This window comes from Lithobates pipiens, unplaced genomic scaffold, assembly GCF_037356315.1.
Source record: "Lithobates pipiens isolate NorthernLeopardFrog02 unplaced genomic scaffold, aLitPip1_a1.2 Scaffold_18, whole genome shotgun sequence".
NCBI lineage: Eukaryota > Metazoa > Chordata > Amphibia > Anura > Ranidae > Lithobates > Lithobates pipiens.
In genome coordinates, this window is record NW_027507758.1 from 250,523,446 (window position 1) to 250,539,296 (window position 15,851).

Here is a 15,851-nt window from a genome sequence, read left to right on the forward strand (position 1 = left end):
GTGTCTGTCACTCACCGACACCTGATGGATCCCTCCTGGAGACTTGCCCAACAGTATTCCCAGCTGTCCTCTCCTGCTCCTGTTCAGGACATCCCTTGGGTTGTTTGGGGTTCCTGTTCTGCTCCGAGCCCCTGGCCCAAGGTCACCCCCCCAAGAGTAGGGGGCTTTCTCCATAACCCCGGAAGCCCAATTCTCCATCTCCAGTTCTTCCACCTGAACAATTCCTCCCCAGCTGGGTTTGCTCCAGGTATTTAAGGAGGCCTGCCCCCTGCCAATCCATGTTGGGAATTGGTCAGGGCTCCTTAGAATACCCCAGACAGACTCCACCTTTCTTCCCCACCTTTCTTCTAGAAGCCTCTAGAAGCAGAAGGGAGATAACTGAAAGATGAAACTATATGTGAGTCACCAACCTACTCTAAGCCACTCCCAGCCCACAGATAAAAACAAACAGGCCTAGCTTTTTGCTAGGCCTGCTTGAATTTACCTGCACTACAAAAGAATTTACTCTAGCACCTACACTAGGTAGAGGGTGCTACACATTGATACAACAAACACGAGAGGGCACCTCCATCTAGGTGCAAAGATTTATTAAAGAACAAAAATGTGCATTAGGCTCTCAAGACCTAATCTGAGAGGAGAGAAGATTTCAACAAAGAGAGCAGCTGCCAACACAAGAAAAACTATTCAATGCAAATGCTGTCGTGTGTGCTGTTTTTTATAACTTAGGTTTTAGCTGTGTGTTTTTTAGATGCATTTAATACATTTGTAATTTTATATATAGATATATAGCTTGCTCTTTCTTAGGGTGCTGTGCACCTTAAGAAATTACTACTCCTTTAGGGGCACGCTTACCTCTGGTGATTAAAGTGGTTCTAAAGCCTCAAGGTCTTTTACCTTAATGCATTCTATGCTTTAAGCTAAAAAACCTTCTGTGTCACAGACTCACCCCCCTTATACTTACCTAAACCCTGTAGGGATCCCATACTGTGCATGAGAGTAGCTCTCCTGACTTTGTCCCTTCTCCCTGGGCAGATCGTGAATAACAGTGGGAGCCATTGACTCTCACTCCTGTCAATCAACTCCAGTGAGGAGGGATCGGGAGAGCAGGGCCAAGTCCCACTGTCTGTCTGTGCCAACGTATGCATTTGCAAGCCCATGGGAATTGGTTTCCTGTTGGGGTCACCAGAAAGACAAGACCCATAGGGCCAACATGAGAAAGAAAAATACAGAAAACTTAGTGTGTGCTGACATACAGTACAATCATGTCATAACAGTAAACATGTCTCCATGGGTGGAGAGATCCGAGGACAAACAAGTATAACCCCATAGATCTCCCCTTGGCAGAACTGTCCTGGTTTCAACTTCCAACAGGCTAAGCACAACAATTGTTCCCCCTTCCCATGGGAGCCCAGCCCTCTACACAACAATAGAGTAAGGCTTTTGTCTTGCTTCTGTCTTTGCCTCTCCCAATTTTCTTTATATATATTAGTAGAGAGTGAGGGGACAAAATGGGAATATCTGTAGATTATAGATTATAGATGTTAGAGGGGATAAGAGTCAGAGGTAAAATAGGGGGGAGGTAGAGAGGGGGGGGGGTGGAGGTGTGGGATCATGAACATGGACCCCCAAAGTATCCAAGGTTCCGCCTGGTAAAAAACTAGGATCAATCCATTCAATTTTTATCCAACCAGGAAGATCCTTTCATGAAATAGCTGTTGGGAGGAATGTTATTTTCAGTTTTTTTTGCTGTGTAGTTGTGCAACAGTGACTGCCTCCTGATTAATGTGCCTTTCCAATGTACATCCCTACCTCGGGACATGCTCTGTATGTTATACCTCACCTTGAGTGCTCATGGATGTCGATGTGCCAAGTATTCCTTTTTTCTAGAGACTTACCTTTATGTAATGGGCTCCCCTGTCAATACATCTCTATATGTCTGCTATGTCTACCATACCTATAGTGTCCTGGAATGTTCCAGGAGTTAATGACGCACTGAAGTAAACTATGATTTCTTCGTGTTTGTGCAAATTTCACCTGGCTATTATTGGCCTTCAGGAGTCTCACCTCACAAGGGACACTGTTGGGTTCCTATAATATTCCTGGGTAGCTAAAGCATATCACTCCATTCACTCTGCTTATTCTTGCGGGATGAGTGTATTGATACATAAGGCACTGGCATATCAAGTGCTGGATTCTCTTGTAGATGCTTCTGGACGATTTGTATTGTAAACTGTTTACCTTAACCTTGCTCCTAGCCTGTGTATACATTTCCCACCTCCCCCCCCCCCCCCCATTCTTGCAGGACGCAGTTATTGTTGTTGTACCTAGCAAATAAGCCTGACATTCTGATGTTAATTATGGGTGACTTAAATTGCTATTCAGACCCCAGATTGGATAGACACCCCCCTGTGCCCCCCCCAAAGGGGAGCAGGGGCACCGCTGTTAGCCATCTGCTAGTTGAGGTGGGCTGGACCAATATATGGCACTCTCTCAATCCTGACAAAAAACAGTTCTCATGCTTGTCTAAGACCCCTGGCTCCCTGCCATATATAGATCTATTTGTGGGCACCCCTCACATGGTCAATTACACCTCTAAAGTGGATTATTTCTCACAAAGAGCATCTGATCACTCCCCCTAGCCTTATGACTGCTTGGCCAGCCCTCCACTTCCTTATCCAGGGCCCCCTGGAAACTTAATGCCTTTTGGCTCAAACTGTTTACCTCACAGAAACGGATAGCTACCCAGATTGATAACTTTTTCCAGTCTCACTGTCACTATGACAATACTATACAGAAATGGGAGACCTTTAAGGCATAGCTTAGAGGTGTGTTCATAACAGAAATACAAATAATTAAGTGGAACTCTTCTGCTCTACTTGAACAGGTGGGTGACTGTGTACAACAACTGGAGCTGTCCTGTGTTATTGACCCATCAGACTATGCAAGGGAGGCATGGATGTCGGCTCAGGATTCACTGGACTGCCTGAGATCCTCCTCTGCAGAGGGTAAAAGGTTTTTTACAAAACTAACATTTTATGAAGAGGGGGGAAAAGAAGGGTTGCCTACTAGCCAAAATTGCTCGATCCCAACAACAATCTCCAGCTACCAGGGCCATGCACCGGTGGACAGATCAATCACAGTCAACAATCCAGAACAAATTATCTCTATGTGGTCATCCTTCTATACGGACCTTTATTGGTCACGAGATGCCTATTCAGATGATGACATAGACAAATGTCTTTCGAATACCTCCCTGCCTTCTTTATCTTGTATGGCTAAACAACAGCTAGATGCCCTGTTTACACTGGATGAATTGCAAATGGCAACCTGTTCTTTTTCCACATGCAAAGCCCCTGGGAGGATGGCCTCCCTATGGAAGTTTATACCCAATATATTGAGCAGATATTGCCTAGGTTCCTTGAGGTATTCAGTGCCTCATTTGAAGAGAGTCGTCTTCCTGCTTCAATGGCAAGAGCGATTGTTATATTGTTACTCAAACCTGGGAAGGATCTGGTTGACTGAGGTTCCTATAGACCCATTTCTCTCCTTCAGAGTGATGTTAAGATCCTGGCCAAGGTCTTGGCACTTCGGCTCAATGGGATCCTCTTTTCCATCGTACATCCAGACCAGTCTGGCTTTATGCCGCAAAAATCTACAGCCACCAGTCTTAGGCAGCTTTTTCTTAACATGCAGATACTGGCTGATAATGGGGGTCACGGGGCTCTTTTGTCCTTAGATACTACTAAAGCATTCAATAGTTTTGGCTGGCGCTATCTGTGGGCGGAACTATCCAAATTTGGCTTTGGGGCCTGATTCATAGCTTGGGTGAAATTGCTGTATGAATCCCCACAAGCAACCATTAGAATGTATGATATGATGTTGCATGTGTTTGCTCTGGGCAGGGGAACTAGGCAGGGATGTCCACTGTCTCCTCTGCTTTTTGCTATTGCTTAAGAGCCATTCGCAGCTCTGGTGCGTGCCTTCTCACAGATCAATGGATTCAACTTTCGTGAATTGCATGAGAAGATCATGTTATATGCTGATAACATGATACTTTTCTTGGGAGACACCACTACCTCTTTGACTGGAGTTATGTCCATAATTTCTGACTTCTGTCCTTACCATAAACTGGTCTAAGTCGGCCTTGATGGTGCTAGATGAGGATCAAGGAGTGGAGATTGATATCCAGTTCCAGTAGTATCTTCTTTAGATATTTAGGTGTCCAGATATTGCCCAGGCTTGCGGATTTTTGCCAACAAAATGTTTATCCCTTATTGTCCTAATTTCGGAATAAGATAAATACCTGGATAAATCTTAAATTGTCACTGGCGGGAAAAACCAATCTAATCAAAATAATTCTAATTCCACAGCTATTATATTTCCTCTACAACTCACCTGTAGTGATTCATCTGAAAATATTTGGAATACTGGCCCCCCAAGGATTAAACTGGAACAGCTGCAAGACAGCAGAGGATTGGCAGTACCCAATCCTTGGCTGTACAATCTTGCAGCCTAAATGTAGCACCTGGTTGGCTCCAGGTCCCATAATCCAGTAGGCTAGTTGGCACGGAGTGGAAACTGTTCCGCTGGGACTCAAAGTGCAGATGTCTCACAATTCCAAAATATATGGAACAAGGGCAAACAGTTGCAGGGCGTGGTAGGATTCATTGAATATAGTCCGATTTGGGGCAACCACTCCTATGTAGAACTGGCTAAGCTGCAGCAGGGGCCTAGGTGGCGCGTCTTTGGTGTGAGTCTTATGTTCCATATATTTCGAAATGGCAAGCTAATGTCATTCCCCAAACTACAAAACAGGTTTAAGCTACCCGCCATAATGCTCTATTCCTATCTTCAGCTACACCACTCTGTTTGCGCGCAGTGTGATGCAGGAGAATGGGTTATGTCTTCTACTCCTATCTTCCACATGTTACAGTCTAGAACTAAAACTAAGGGGATCATATCCCAATGTTATCAAATGTTACTAATGGAACACTTAAGGGCTCACCCCATTAAGGCGATAACCCTATGGGAGAGAGATCTGGGTCCACTCATGGGAGATGAGTGGGAAGAAGCCCTTCAATCTATCTTTACTTGTTCATTAAATATAGCCCAAAAAGCATCTCAGTTATATAGTGTATTTAGAGTACACTACATCCCGAAAAAGCTTCATAGGATGGGCAGACTGGCGGACCCCCTGTGTGGTAAATGCAGGCGAAACGCTAAGGACCTTATCCATCTCATCTGGCTATTCCTAAAGCTCCATCGTAACTGGAGAAAGGTAAATGAAAAGCTCAATCGGGTGTTTCAGACAAATGTACCTTTAGATCTAATCTGCTGTGTAATGGGAATTCTGAAGGAGGTGATCCCTGGTTAGAATAAAATAAAATATTTGTAAACAATTAATTGTGTACAATTAGTGCGCTGCTGTCACCCATTTGATATTAGCACAGTTGCCACCTTATACAATCAGTGGCCATGTGAATGTGCTTAACCACTTCAGCCCCAGAAGGATTTACCCCCTTCCTGACCAGAGCACTTTTTGCGATTCGGCACTGCATCACTTTAACTGACAATTGCGCGGTCGTGCAACATGGCTCCCAAACAAAATTTAAATCCTTTTTTTTTCACAAATAGAGCTTTCTTTTGGTGTATTTGATCACCTCTGCTTTTTTTATTTTTTGCACTATGAACACATTTTTTACTTTTTGCTATAATAAATATCCCCCAATAAACATTTTTTTTCCCCTTAGTTTAGGCCGATACGTATTCTTCTACATATTTCTGGTAAAAAAAAATCGCAATAATTGTTCATTGATTGGTTTGCGCAAAAGTTATAGCGTCTACAAAATAGGGGATAGTTTTATGGCATTTCTATGAATAATTTTTTTTTTACTAGTAATGGTGGCAATCAGAGATTTTTACATGACTGCAACATTATTGCGGGCACATCGGACAATTTTGACACATTTTTGGGACCATTGGCATTAATACAGCGATCGATGCTATAAAATTGCATTGAGTACTGTAAAAATGTCACTGGCAGTGAATGGGGTTAACCACTAGGGGGCGGGGAGGGGTTAAGTGTGTCCTGGGCAGTGATTCTAACTGTCTGGGGGAGGGGCTAGCAGTGATATGCCACTGATTGCTGCTCCCGATGACAGGGAAAAGACAATCAGTGTCCTGTCACTAGGCAGAACGAGGAGATGCTGTTTACATCGGCATCTCCCCATTCTTCACGATCGTGGGTATCCCAGTGGCGTTCGAGTCCGCGGGTCCCTTCCGTGCCTTAAAAAATGTCCATCCAATAGTGATTAATAAAAAAGTCCATCCAATAGTGACCCAATAGTCCACCACACCAGAGACAAAAAGGTTTTCTATCATATTCACATACATGTACTGATCAGATTGACTCCAGTCAACGATAGACAAAGATAAAGTTCTCCAAACCCAGTCACAGGTCACATGAGGGAATACCTTGAAAAGGTCATGTGACCTGTGACGCAACGCATCGGGAGGAGGAGCCAGTGACGTCACTCCGGTGTCTGAGATACATGGAAAATCAGTGAGGAGGAGTAAGCCAATGCATTTGACTGCTAAACACACTCCTGGTTTAAACATACGCTTGGTTCATCCGGGTGCTTGTGAGTGTATTGATCACAGCTTTTTGCTTAGCTCTGCTGTTCCATAATGATGTTGCGCAATTATTTATCCTTTTTTTTTTGAGAACTGGCTTTTGTGGAGTGAGGAGTAGAGTTTTCTTGCAGCAAGAAGCATGGTCAATTAAAGGGGTTTTGGAGAATTTTATCTTTGCCTATCGTTGATCGGAGTCAATCTGTTCATTGCATGTATGTGAACATAAAGGGGTTTGGAGAACTTTATCTTTGTCTATAGTTGATTGGAGTCAATCTGATCGGTACATGTATGTGAATATGATAGAAAACCTTTTTGTCTCTGGTGTGCTGGAAGGTAAATAATCACTATTGGATGGGCATTTTTTAAGGCACGGACGATTTATTTATTTATTCATTCATTCATTCAACTAATTATTTATTCATATTATTTATTTCTGCACATAGTTTTATTTATTTACAGATAGCTCAGTGTTTAACCTCCCTGGTGGTATGATTATTTCAGATTTTAGGTGCTGAAAGCAGTACCATTATTGTTCTTAGAAATAACTCATTTAAAGTGGTGTTGCCACCAAAAAAAAAAAAAAATTGCTTAAAATTCATAAAAAAAAACAAAAATAATTGGAAAAAAAAACTTTTTTTACTCACCTTTAAATGCCTGTTGCTAGGGGGTCCCTCATAGTCTGCCTCCTTCATTGCCCGAGCTGGTGACATCACTTCCCCTCGGCGCCTGTGACGTGTCCCAGATGACTGTGCGGCGTATCACGGTGCGCAGTGCTGCTCGCGCATGTGCAGTGGGTGCCCAGCTTTGCAGCCACAGCCGGGTGCCCACAGTAAGAATGCCAGCGCCGCGAGCAGAGCGGGGAACAAGGGGGGTTTTGTTCCCCCGCATCGCTGGACCCTGGGACAGGTAAGTGTCCGATTATTAAAAGTCAGCAGCTGCAGTATTTGTAGCTGCTGACTTTTAATTTTTTATTTTTAGGAGGCACCCCACTTTAAATCTGCCCAAACAAGAGTCTAGTAGACATCCCGGGTATGATAAAGTTTGAAACACAAAATCATAAATTATAATATAATAAATAACTATAAATAATTATAACAAATAATAATATTAAAAATTATTCAATAATGTAATCAAATCAAAAACACTGAAATTTGCTCAGTTGCAGAATTGTCGCTGTCATTACTTTTAGTGTTTGATGATGAATTTCCCCACCAATCACTATCGCTCAATTCTGCAAGTGATTCTAATTTATTATCTCTGTTTTCTAGCTGGTCTAAAAGCACTTTTGACATAAACAATCTGCAGTTTCCTGGCAGAAAGAAAAGTATTTATAATATAAAACTGCATGCAGATCACTGGACAAACCACTAGGGACAAAAGGGATGTGTAATTATTTGATACAGTAATGTCATCTATAAGATTACAGCATACTTTATCTATACTGTGTTTTTTACTTTTTGAATTTGGCGCTGAACTCCGTCTCCCGTGCATCGCAACGCTAGCAGGGAACGGAGCCCGGCACTGTGACAGATTGAGCGAGACACGGCGGCTCGCAGATCACATCGGCGAGACATTGCAGGATCCAGGGGACAAGGTAAGTGACCTCTACATGAATCCTACGATGTGATCCCGAATCTGGCTCGAGGTTACTGCTTTTGGTACTGAAATCTCACCCCAAGTCAGACTCGGGAATGCCACCAGGGAGGCTACGCACATTCACATGGGCCCTGATTGTATAAGGTGGCAACTATGCTAATATCAAAAGGGTGACAGCAGTGCACTAATTGTACACAATTAATTGTTTACAGATATTTTATTTAATTCTTAGTGAGAGATCACTTTTATTGGTTGCAGCAGTGTCATATTTTTATTTTTGATATTTTTTCATTGTTTACATTTTACCAGTGCTTTAGTAATTTTCAGCAATTTCCCTGGTTAGAATTGCATTCTCCTGGGCACTATTCCAGGCTAGAAAGCTTATCTTGATGGGATGGAAATTGTCCTCATTGCCCACAGCCACTTCTTGGATAACACACATAGGACATACTCTTATTATGGAGTGATACATTTATCAAAATAGGGGGAGCCCAGGACTATGCTCTAAGGACTTGGTAATGTCTAGAATTCTACAATGCTCTACAGGGTGATTTTGCTATGTTTGATATACTTACTTAATGTAAGGTGAATTGTACGAGTAGGGGCCTGAGCAGTACGACTTTGTGCAATGTGTCTATATTCTTTGATGTTGCAAAGATAACTGCAGTATGTAACTGTCTATGTCTGAAACGGAAATGTTTGTACATTGGAAGTTGTTTATTATGTTCAATAAAAAAACTCTGATTTAAAAAAAAATAGCTATTGGGAGATCTAAAGGAGATTGCATAACTCGATTGTAATAAGTATCGTTGGCTTAAAGGAAGTGGTTAGTGTCAATGTTTCCATTGTATTGGTGGTGAGTATCACGTGCTATTACATAGTGTAAATGTCCTATTAAATTGATGTTCTATGTGAATGCCCTCTTTCTTTTGACATCTTTGGAAGTATTCATGATCCCTTACATTTATGGTCCGTGGGAGGAAGAATTCAAAGGGATTATCCTATCCTTTCTAGGATAAGGGTCTGCTAAGGATTTTGAAGGTATGGTTTGTTCTGTGAGACATGTAGCCTGGTATTTTTCAAGAGGAGGAGCACAAAAAACACATGGAGTTCCTCGTAAAATCCATACCAAACAACAAAGAACACCTTGGGTCTTCCCAGATCTTCACCTGGCAAGCTGTAGGATCCCTGTGTTCTTTAACCACTTCAATACAGTGCTTCCTTACCAGACCAATTTTTAGCTTTCAGCGCTCTAACAATTTGAATGCCAGTTACTCAGTCATGCAACACTCTACCCAAACAAAATTTTTATCATTTTTTTCATACAAATAGAGCTTTCTTTTGGTGGTATTTAATCACCACTGGGTTTTTTATTTTTTGCGACATAAGTGAAAAAAGAGCGAACATTTTGAAAAAAAAACACTATTTTTCGTTTCTATGATAACATTTTGCAAATAAGTCATTTTTGTTCATAAATTTGGGCCAAAATTTATACAGCTACATGTCCTTGGTAAAAATAAACCAAATTAGTGGATATTATTTAGTCACTTTGAAAGTTATAGAGTCTACAAGCTGTGGTGCAAATCATTGAAAATTGATTACATCTGATAACACCTGATGCACTGAAGGCCCATCTCATTTCTTGAGGCTCTGAAATGTCAGGAAAGTACAAATACCCCCCAAATGACCCCTTTTTGAAAAGTAGACAGTCCAAGGTATTTAGTAAGAGGCATGGTGAGTTTTTTGAAGTTGTAATTTTTTCCCACAATTCTTGGAAAAAAGAAAAATTTTTTTTTTCTTTTTTTTTACAAAATTGTCATAATAATAAAAATAAAGTTATTTCTCATACACAGCATATGCCTACTTCCAATTACACCCCAAAATACATTCTGCAACTCTTCCCGAGTATGGCGATACCACATGTGTGGGACTTTTACACAGGCTGGCCTCACAGAGAAGTCCAAAATGCAGGGAGCACCATCAGGGGTTCTAGGAGCATAAATGACGCATCTAATTTCCTAACGACCTATTACATTTGTGAAGGCCCTGAAGCACCTGGACAGTAGAATTACCCACAAAATGACCCCATTTTGGAAATTAAACATCCCAACATATATTCTATGAGGCATAATGAGTCTTTTGAACAGTTAATTTTTTTCCACAAGTCTTCGGAAAACGTAGAAAGAAAATGAAAACATATTTTTTTTACACAAAGTGGTCAGTTTAACTCAAAGCATATACATAGCAAAAATTTCACCCCAAAATTCATTCTGCTACTCATCCTGAGTATGGCGATACCACATGTGTAAAGAACAAAAAAACAAAAATATCGCGCTTGGGGTAAACCTAAAAGCTGCAACTAAAAACCATCTAATATCAAGATATGGAAAAACTCAGAAAAAATTGTATATATAAAGTTGCGCTAAAATTACATGAAAGATGAAAGTGAGAAGTCTAATACAAATCGATGAGATTACAAATCAAAAAACATCCTGTGTAAAGTTCAATCAAGAAAGAAGGAGTCTTTTGTAATAAGGGGCTCTCTGTTTCCAAGTAAAAACAATGAATAGGGAAATCGATCCTTTTTACGAATTCAGTGTAATCTTCTTACAAATCCAGAGCTGAAAAAAGTTTGACTCTTACCACAATGGGTGGACTCCCAGTCAATGGAGTCGTTAGCGCGAGCAGACAGCCCTCTGCAGGGTTCTTTTGCGTGTAATCCGTTCCGATGTGCTACTAGACGCATGGATCGATGCGGATCATTCGGAAGTAACCAGCCTAGATTACAACAATTCCGTACGTCCTCCTTCTCTTCTCGAACACCGTAGATAGTGGCTATCCAATCTCTCTGTACGTCTGGAGTTTGTTTATAGCTCCCCAGCGAATCGTCCGATGTCAAGGTTTTTCAATACGCAAACCTAATCTCTTTATCGTGGTCTAACCAGACAGCATTCCCTGTAGAGACAGGGTAAAGCAGCAGACGGAAATGAAAAACAGTATGATGACACAGTGACATCATACTGTTTTTCATTTCCGTCTGCTGCTTTACCCTGTCTCTACAGGGAATGCTGTCTGGTTAGACCACGATAAAGAGATTAGGTTTGCGTATTGAAAAACCTTGACATCGGACGATTCGCTGGGGAGCTATAAACAAACTCCAGACGTACAGAGAGATTGGATAGCCACTATCTACGGTGTTCGAGAAGGGAAGGAGGACGTACGGAATTGTTGTAATCTAGGCTGGTTACTTCCGAATGATCCGCATCTATCCATGCGTCTAGCAGCACATCGGAACGGATTACACGCAAAAGAACCCTGCAGAGGGCTGTCTGCTCGCGCTAACGACTCCATTGACTTGGAGTCCACCCATTGTGGTAAGAGTCAAACTTTTTTCAGCTCTGGATTTGTAAGAAGATTACACTGAATTCGTAAAAAGGATCGATTTCCCTATTCATTGATACCACATGTGTGTGACTTTTACACAGCGTGTCCACATACAAAGGCCCAACATGCAGGGAGCGCCGTAATGACCTATTACATTTGTGAAGGCCCTGGAGCACCAGGACAATGGAATTACCCACGAAATTACCCCATTTTGGAAAACAAACACCCCAAAGTATATTCTATGAAGCATTATGAGTCTTTTGAGCAGTTAATTTTTTTACACAAGTCTTCAGTAAACATGGAAAGAAAATTAAATTTTATTTTTTTTACACAAAGTTGTCCATTTATAAGATATTTCTAACACATAGCATGTATATAGCAAAAATTACACCCCAAAACACATTCTGCTACTCCTCCTGAGTATTGCGATACCACATGTGTGAGACTTTACACAGCCTGGCCATATACAGAGGTCCAACATGGAAGTAGTACCTTCAGGCGTTCTAGGAGCATAAATTACACATCTCATTTCATTCCTACATATCATACTTTTGAAGGTCCTGGAGAATCAGGACAATAGAATTACCCACAAAATGACCCCATTTTGGAAAGTAAACATCCCAATGTGTATTCTATGAGGCATGGGCTGCAAATAGGTACTCGGGTACTCTGACGGGCTGGTGACAGGTACTCTGTTACTCTGATGGGCTGGTGACAGGTACTTGGGTACTCCGACGGGCTGGTGACAGGTACTCGGGTACTCAGACGGGCTGGTGACAGGTACTCGGGTACTCAGACGGGGTGGTGGCAGGTACTCGGGTACTCCGACGGGCTGGTGACAGGTACTCGGGTACTCCGACGGGCTGGTCACAGGCATTCGGGTACTCAGATGAACTGTGACAGGTACTCGGGTACTCAGATGAACTGTGACAGGTACTCAGATGGGCTGTGACAGGTACTCAGGTACTCGGGTACTCAGATGGACTGTGACAGGTACTCAGATGGACTGTGACAGGTACTCAGGTACTCAGATGGGCTGTGACAGGTACTCAGATGGGCTGTGACAGGTACTCAGGTACTCGGGTACTCAGATGGGTTGTGACAGGTACTCAGGTACTCGGGTACTCAAATGGGCTGGGACAGGTACTCGGGTACTCAGATGGGCTGGGACAGGTACTCAGGTGGGCTGGGACAGGTACTCAGGTACTCGGGTACTCAGATGGGCTGGGACAGGTACTCGGGTACTCAGATGGGCTGACAGGTGCTCAGGTACTCAGATACTCAGATGGACTGTGACAGGTACTCAGGTACTCAGATGGGCTGACAGGTACTTGGGTACTCAGATGGGCTGACAGGTACTCGGGTACTCGGGTACTCAGATGGGCTGGGACAGGTACTCGTGTACTCTGATGGGCTGACAGGTGCTCAGGTACTCAGATGGGCTGGGACAGGTACTCGGGTACACAGATGGGCTGGGACAGGTACTCGAGTACTCAGATGGGCTGACAGGTGCTCAGGTACTCGGGTACTCAGATGGGCTGACAGGTACTCGGGTGCTCAGATGGGCTGACAGATACTCAGGTACTCGGGTACTCAGATGGGCTGACAGGTACTCGGGTACTCAGATGGGCTGTGATGGATGATGACAGGTACTTTGATGGGTGATGACAGGTACTTTGATGGGTGATGACAGGTACTTTGATGGATGGTGACAGGTCCTCTTTATTGGGGGGCGTAATCAGTGTGGTTGGTGTGTACACTGAGCGGTAACGAGATGTTACCGCAATCTCCTCCTCACACACGATCAGTGTATGAGGAGGAGAACCCGGTAACATCTCGTTACCGTGGTTTGTTTACATTCTGTGGGTGGCTGTGATTGGACACAGCCGGTCACTTGGTAAAGAGCCAATTTCGGCGAAATACTGAGGCCGTCATATGATGTCCACCCAGGATGGGAGATCCCATCTGTGGCCGTCATATGACTATGGCCGGGTATTGTGGTTAATAAACCCTTGTTCTCACCATGCTGATGTCATAGACTGCTGCCTGTTTGGCTGGACCTTGTAGTGCACTTTACTGATCTGTTTTTTTAACCTAAACTCCATACCAAACTCCTGGGGTCTGGTATAGGTTTGGAGGGGTACCCCATGCAAAAAAAAACAATCAAACAAACAAAAAAAAGTAAGCTGCCACCCCCCCCCCCATACCAGTCTCTCTCTATATTCAGTACAATTCAGCCAGGTGTTATGCACGCCACATTTTTCTTCTCCAAGTTGCTCATCTTTCCTATAGTATTACTAAACCCAATAATCCCCCCCCCACCCCCCACAGTGCCCACAGCTAATACATCATCTTTTCACACTAATATACTGCCATTATATACCTTTTTGGATGATATGTATACCACTGTTACATGATAAACTCCCGAGTTTCTCCAGTGCTGAGAGTTCAGGAAGGTGGAGATTTCCACTGCAGCCTGTATACACGCCCACATGTGTGATGTCAATATCATGTAACCTAGATGGCTCTGATCAACAAGTAAATGTGCTCTCCAGCATAAGATGTGCAGATCGGCTACTCTGCCTGTGTTAGCTGGCTTCCCCCAGATAGACAGTGCAGGAGAGGGAGGATCTATGCACACAGGATAAAACAGCCTTTTTTACACAATGCAGAGGATTAACCCCTTAAGTGCCATAGTGAGTATAACAAGCATGCTATGCTGCATATACAGACTAATTTTACTGCTGTGGCTTTAAGTTCCAAAGTTGGGAGGTATGGATTTATACTACCTAGTAACATTAGTTAGTGAAATATTGTTTTTCAGCACCAGGGGCAGGGGGCTCTTTTTGCTATAAACAAAGTAAACAAAAAAAATACTTTCCTTTACCCTAAGGGCTCTGTGTTCAGCTTCCCCCACAGCCTACCCCCTTATACTTACTTGAGCCGGATCTCATTCCAGCACTGTTCCAGAGAGCAGTGACTCTCCCCACTCTCTCCCTCACCACTGGACAAGGAGGCAGCAGCAGTAGCCATTGACTCCTACTGCCACCAATCACAGCCTGTGAGGAGGGGGTTTTGCGGTAGGGCAGAGGCGTGATGTGTGTCAACTGACACACAGATCCTGACTCAATATTGAGCCTGCATGAGTTCCCCCTTAGCTTTTGGCTTGCTATGTGGGCACTCTGAAGGAGGGAGGAGCCAGAAGCGCTGGCAGGGGACAATCACTTTAAGTGAGTGCTTAACACCTAATCAACCTGCCTAAATCCTAAACCTTTCTAACACAATATCAAACAGTAAGAATCTCACTCAAAAATAGTCCTAATTAACACCTTCTTCTACTCATATTAGAGCCGGTTCACACAGCGGGCGATGCGAGGCGACACGACTCGCCTCGCCTCGCTCCCGCAAGTCGCCCCCGTTCTGTACAATGGAACCGTTCTGAGAGGAGCGACTCGAGTCGCTCCGACTCAGAAAAAAGGTTCCTATACTACTTTCGGGCGACCTCGGGGCGACTTGCATTGACTTCTATACAGAAGTCATTTGCAAGTCGCCGCCAAGGCCGCTGCAGGTCGCGGCGAGGCAAGTCGGAGTCGCCTCGCCTCGCCTGCAGTGTGAACCGGCCCTTACTGTGCCTTGGGAGCCTCTGTTGTCATGGTTCTAAAGTAAACTGTTTTGATCCAAAGAAAAATGGTTGAAACTACATCTAGCTATTTAGAAATCAGAAACAGAAGATTTGATTATCAAGCTGCAATATCACTCAATTGTCAAATTTTTATAAATTCTGGTCAGGCAGAGTTACATCTGATACAGTTCCTTAGGTTGTTAGAAACCTTTGGTTTATCCACGTTGGCCCTTTCCATCTGTAGTTTGCTGCTGATTGAATTTGTGTTGTCTTGCAAGACTTTCTATCCTCCTTTGTGCCTTTTGTGTTCACCAACTGTATTCTTTTGTGTAATAAAGACCAGGTTAGCTGTGTGACATTTTAAATCCCCTGCAGCCCTGTACATCAACTTAGTGTCAACAATATGACGTTAATACTGTAACCGTGCACTAAATAAATGATATTACGTTAGCCTCCGTTTTCAGTATCAGAATGCAATTCATTTGGGTGCCAACAGTGCTTGAATGTACAGAGCATGGACAAGCTGGTTTTGTGTACAATCTTCTGCAGTCATATTCAGCACATCTTTCAAATCCATGACATTTTCCCACGTTTTGTCTGCTAGTACTGAAAAATA

At 43.1% G+C, this 15,851-nt stretch overlaps 1 protein-coding gene across 2 annotated transcripts in view; it reads left to right on the forward strand.

Moving 5' to 3' along the window:
* LOC143987774 (interleukin-20 receptor subunit alpha-like) overlaps positions 1-15,851 on the forward strand; it is an 82,060-nt gene that overhangs the window by 7,388 nt on the left and 58,821 nt on the right. Inside the window, exon 2 of one of the 2 annotated variants that reach the window (XM_077486781.1) lies at positions 2,885-3,005. The exons of the other annotated variant lie outside the window; for it this stretch is intronic. Coding sequence (XP_077342907.1) covers positions 2,957-3,005 — 49 coding nt within the window. The 5' untranslated portion in view covers positions 2,885-2,956. The remainder of the gene's footprint in view (positions 1-2,884; positions 3,006-15,851) is intronic. 2 annotated transcript variants of the gene reach the window in all.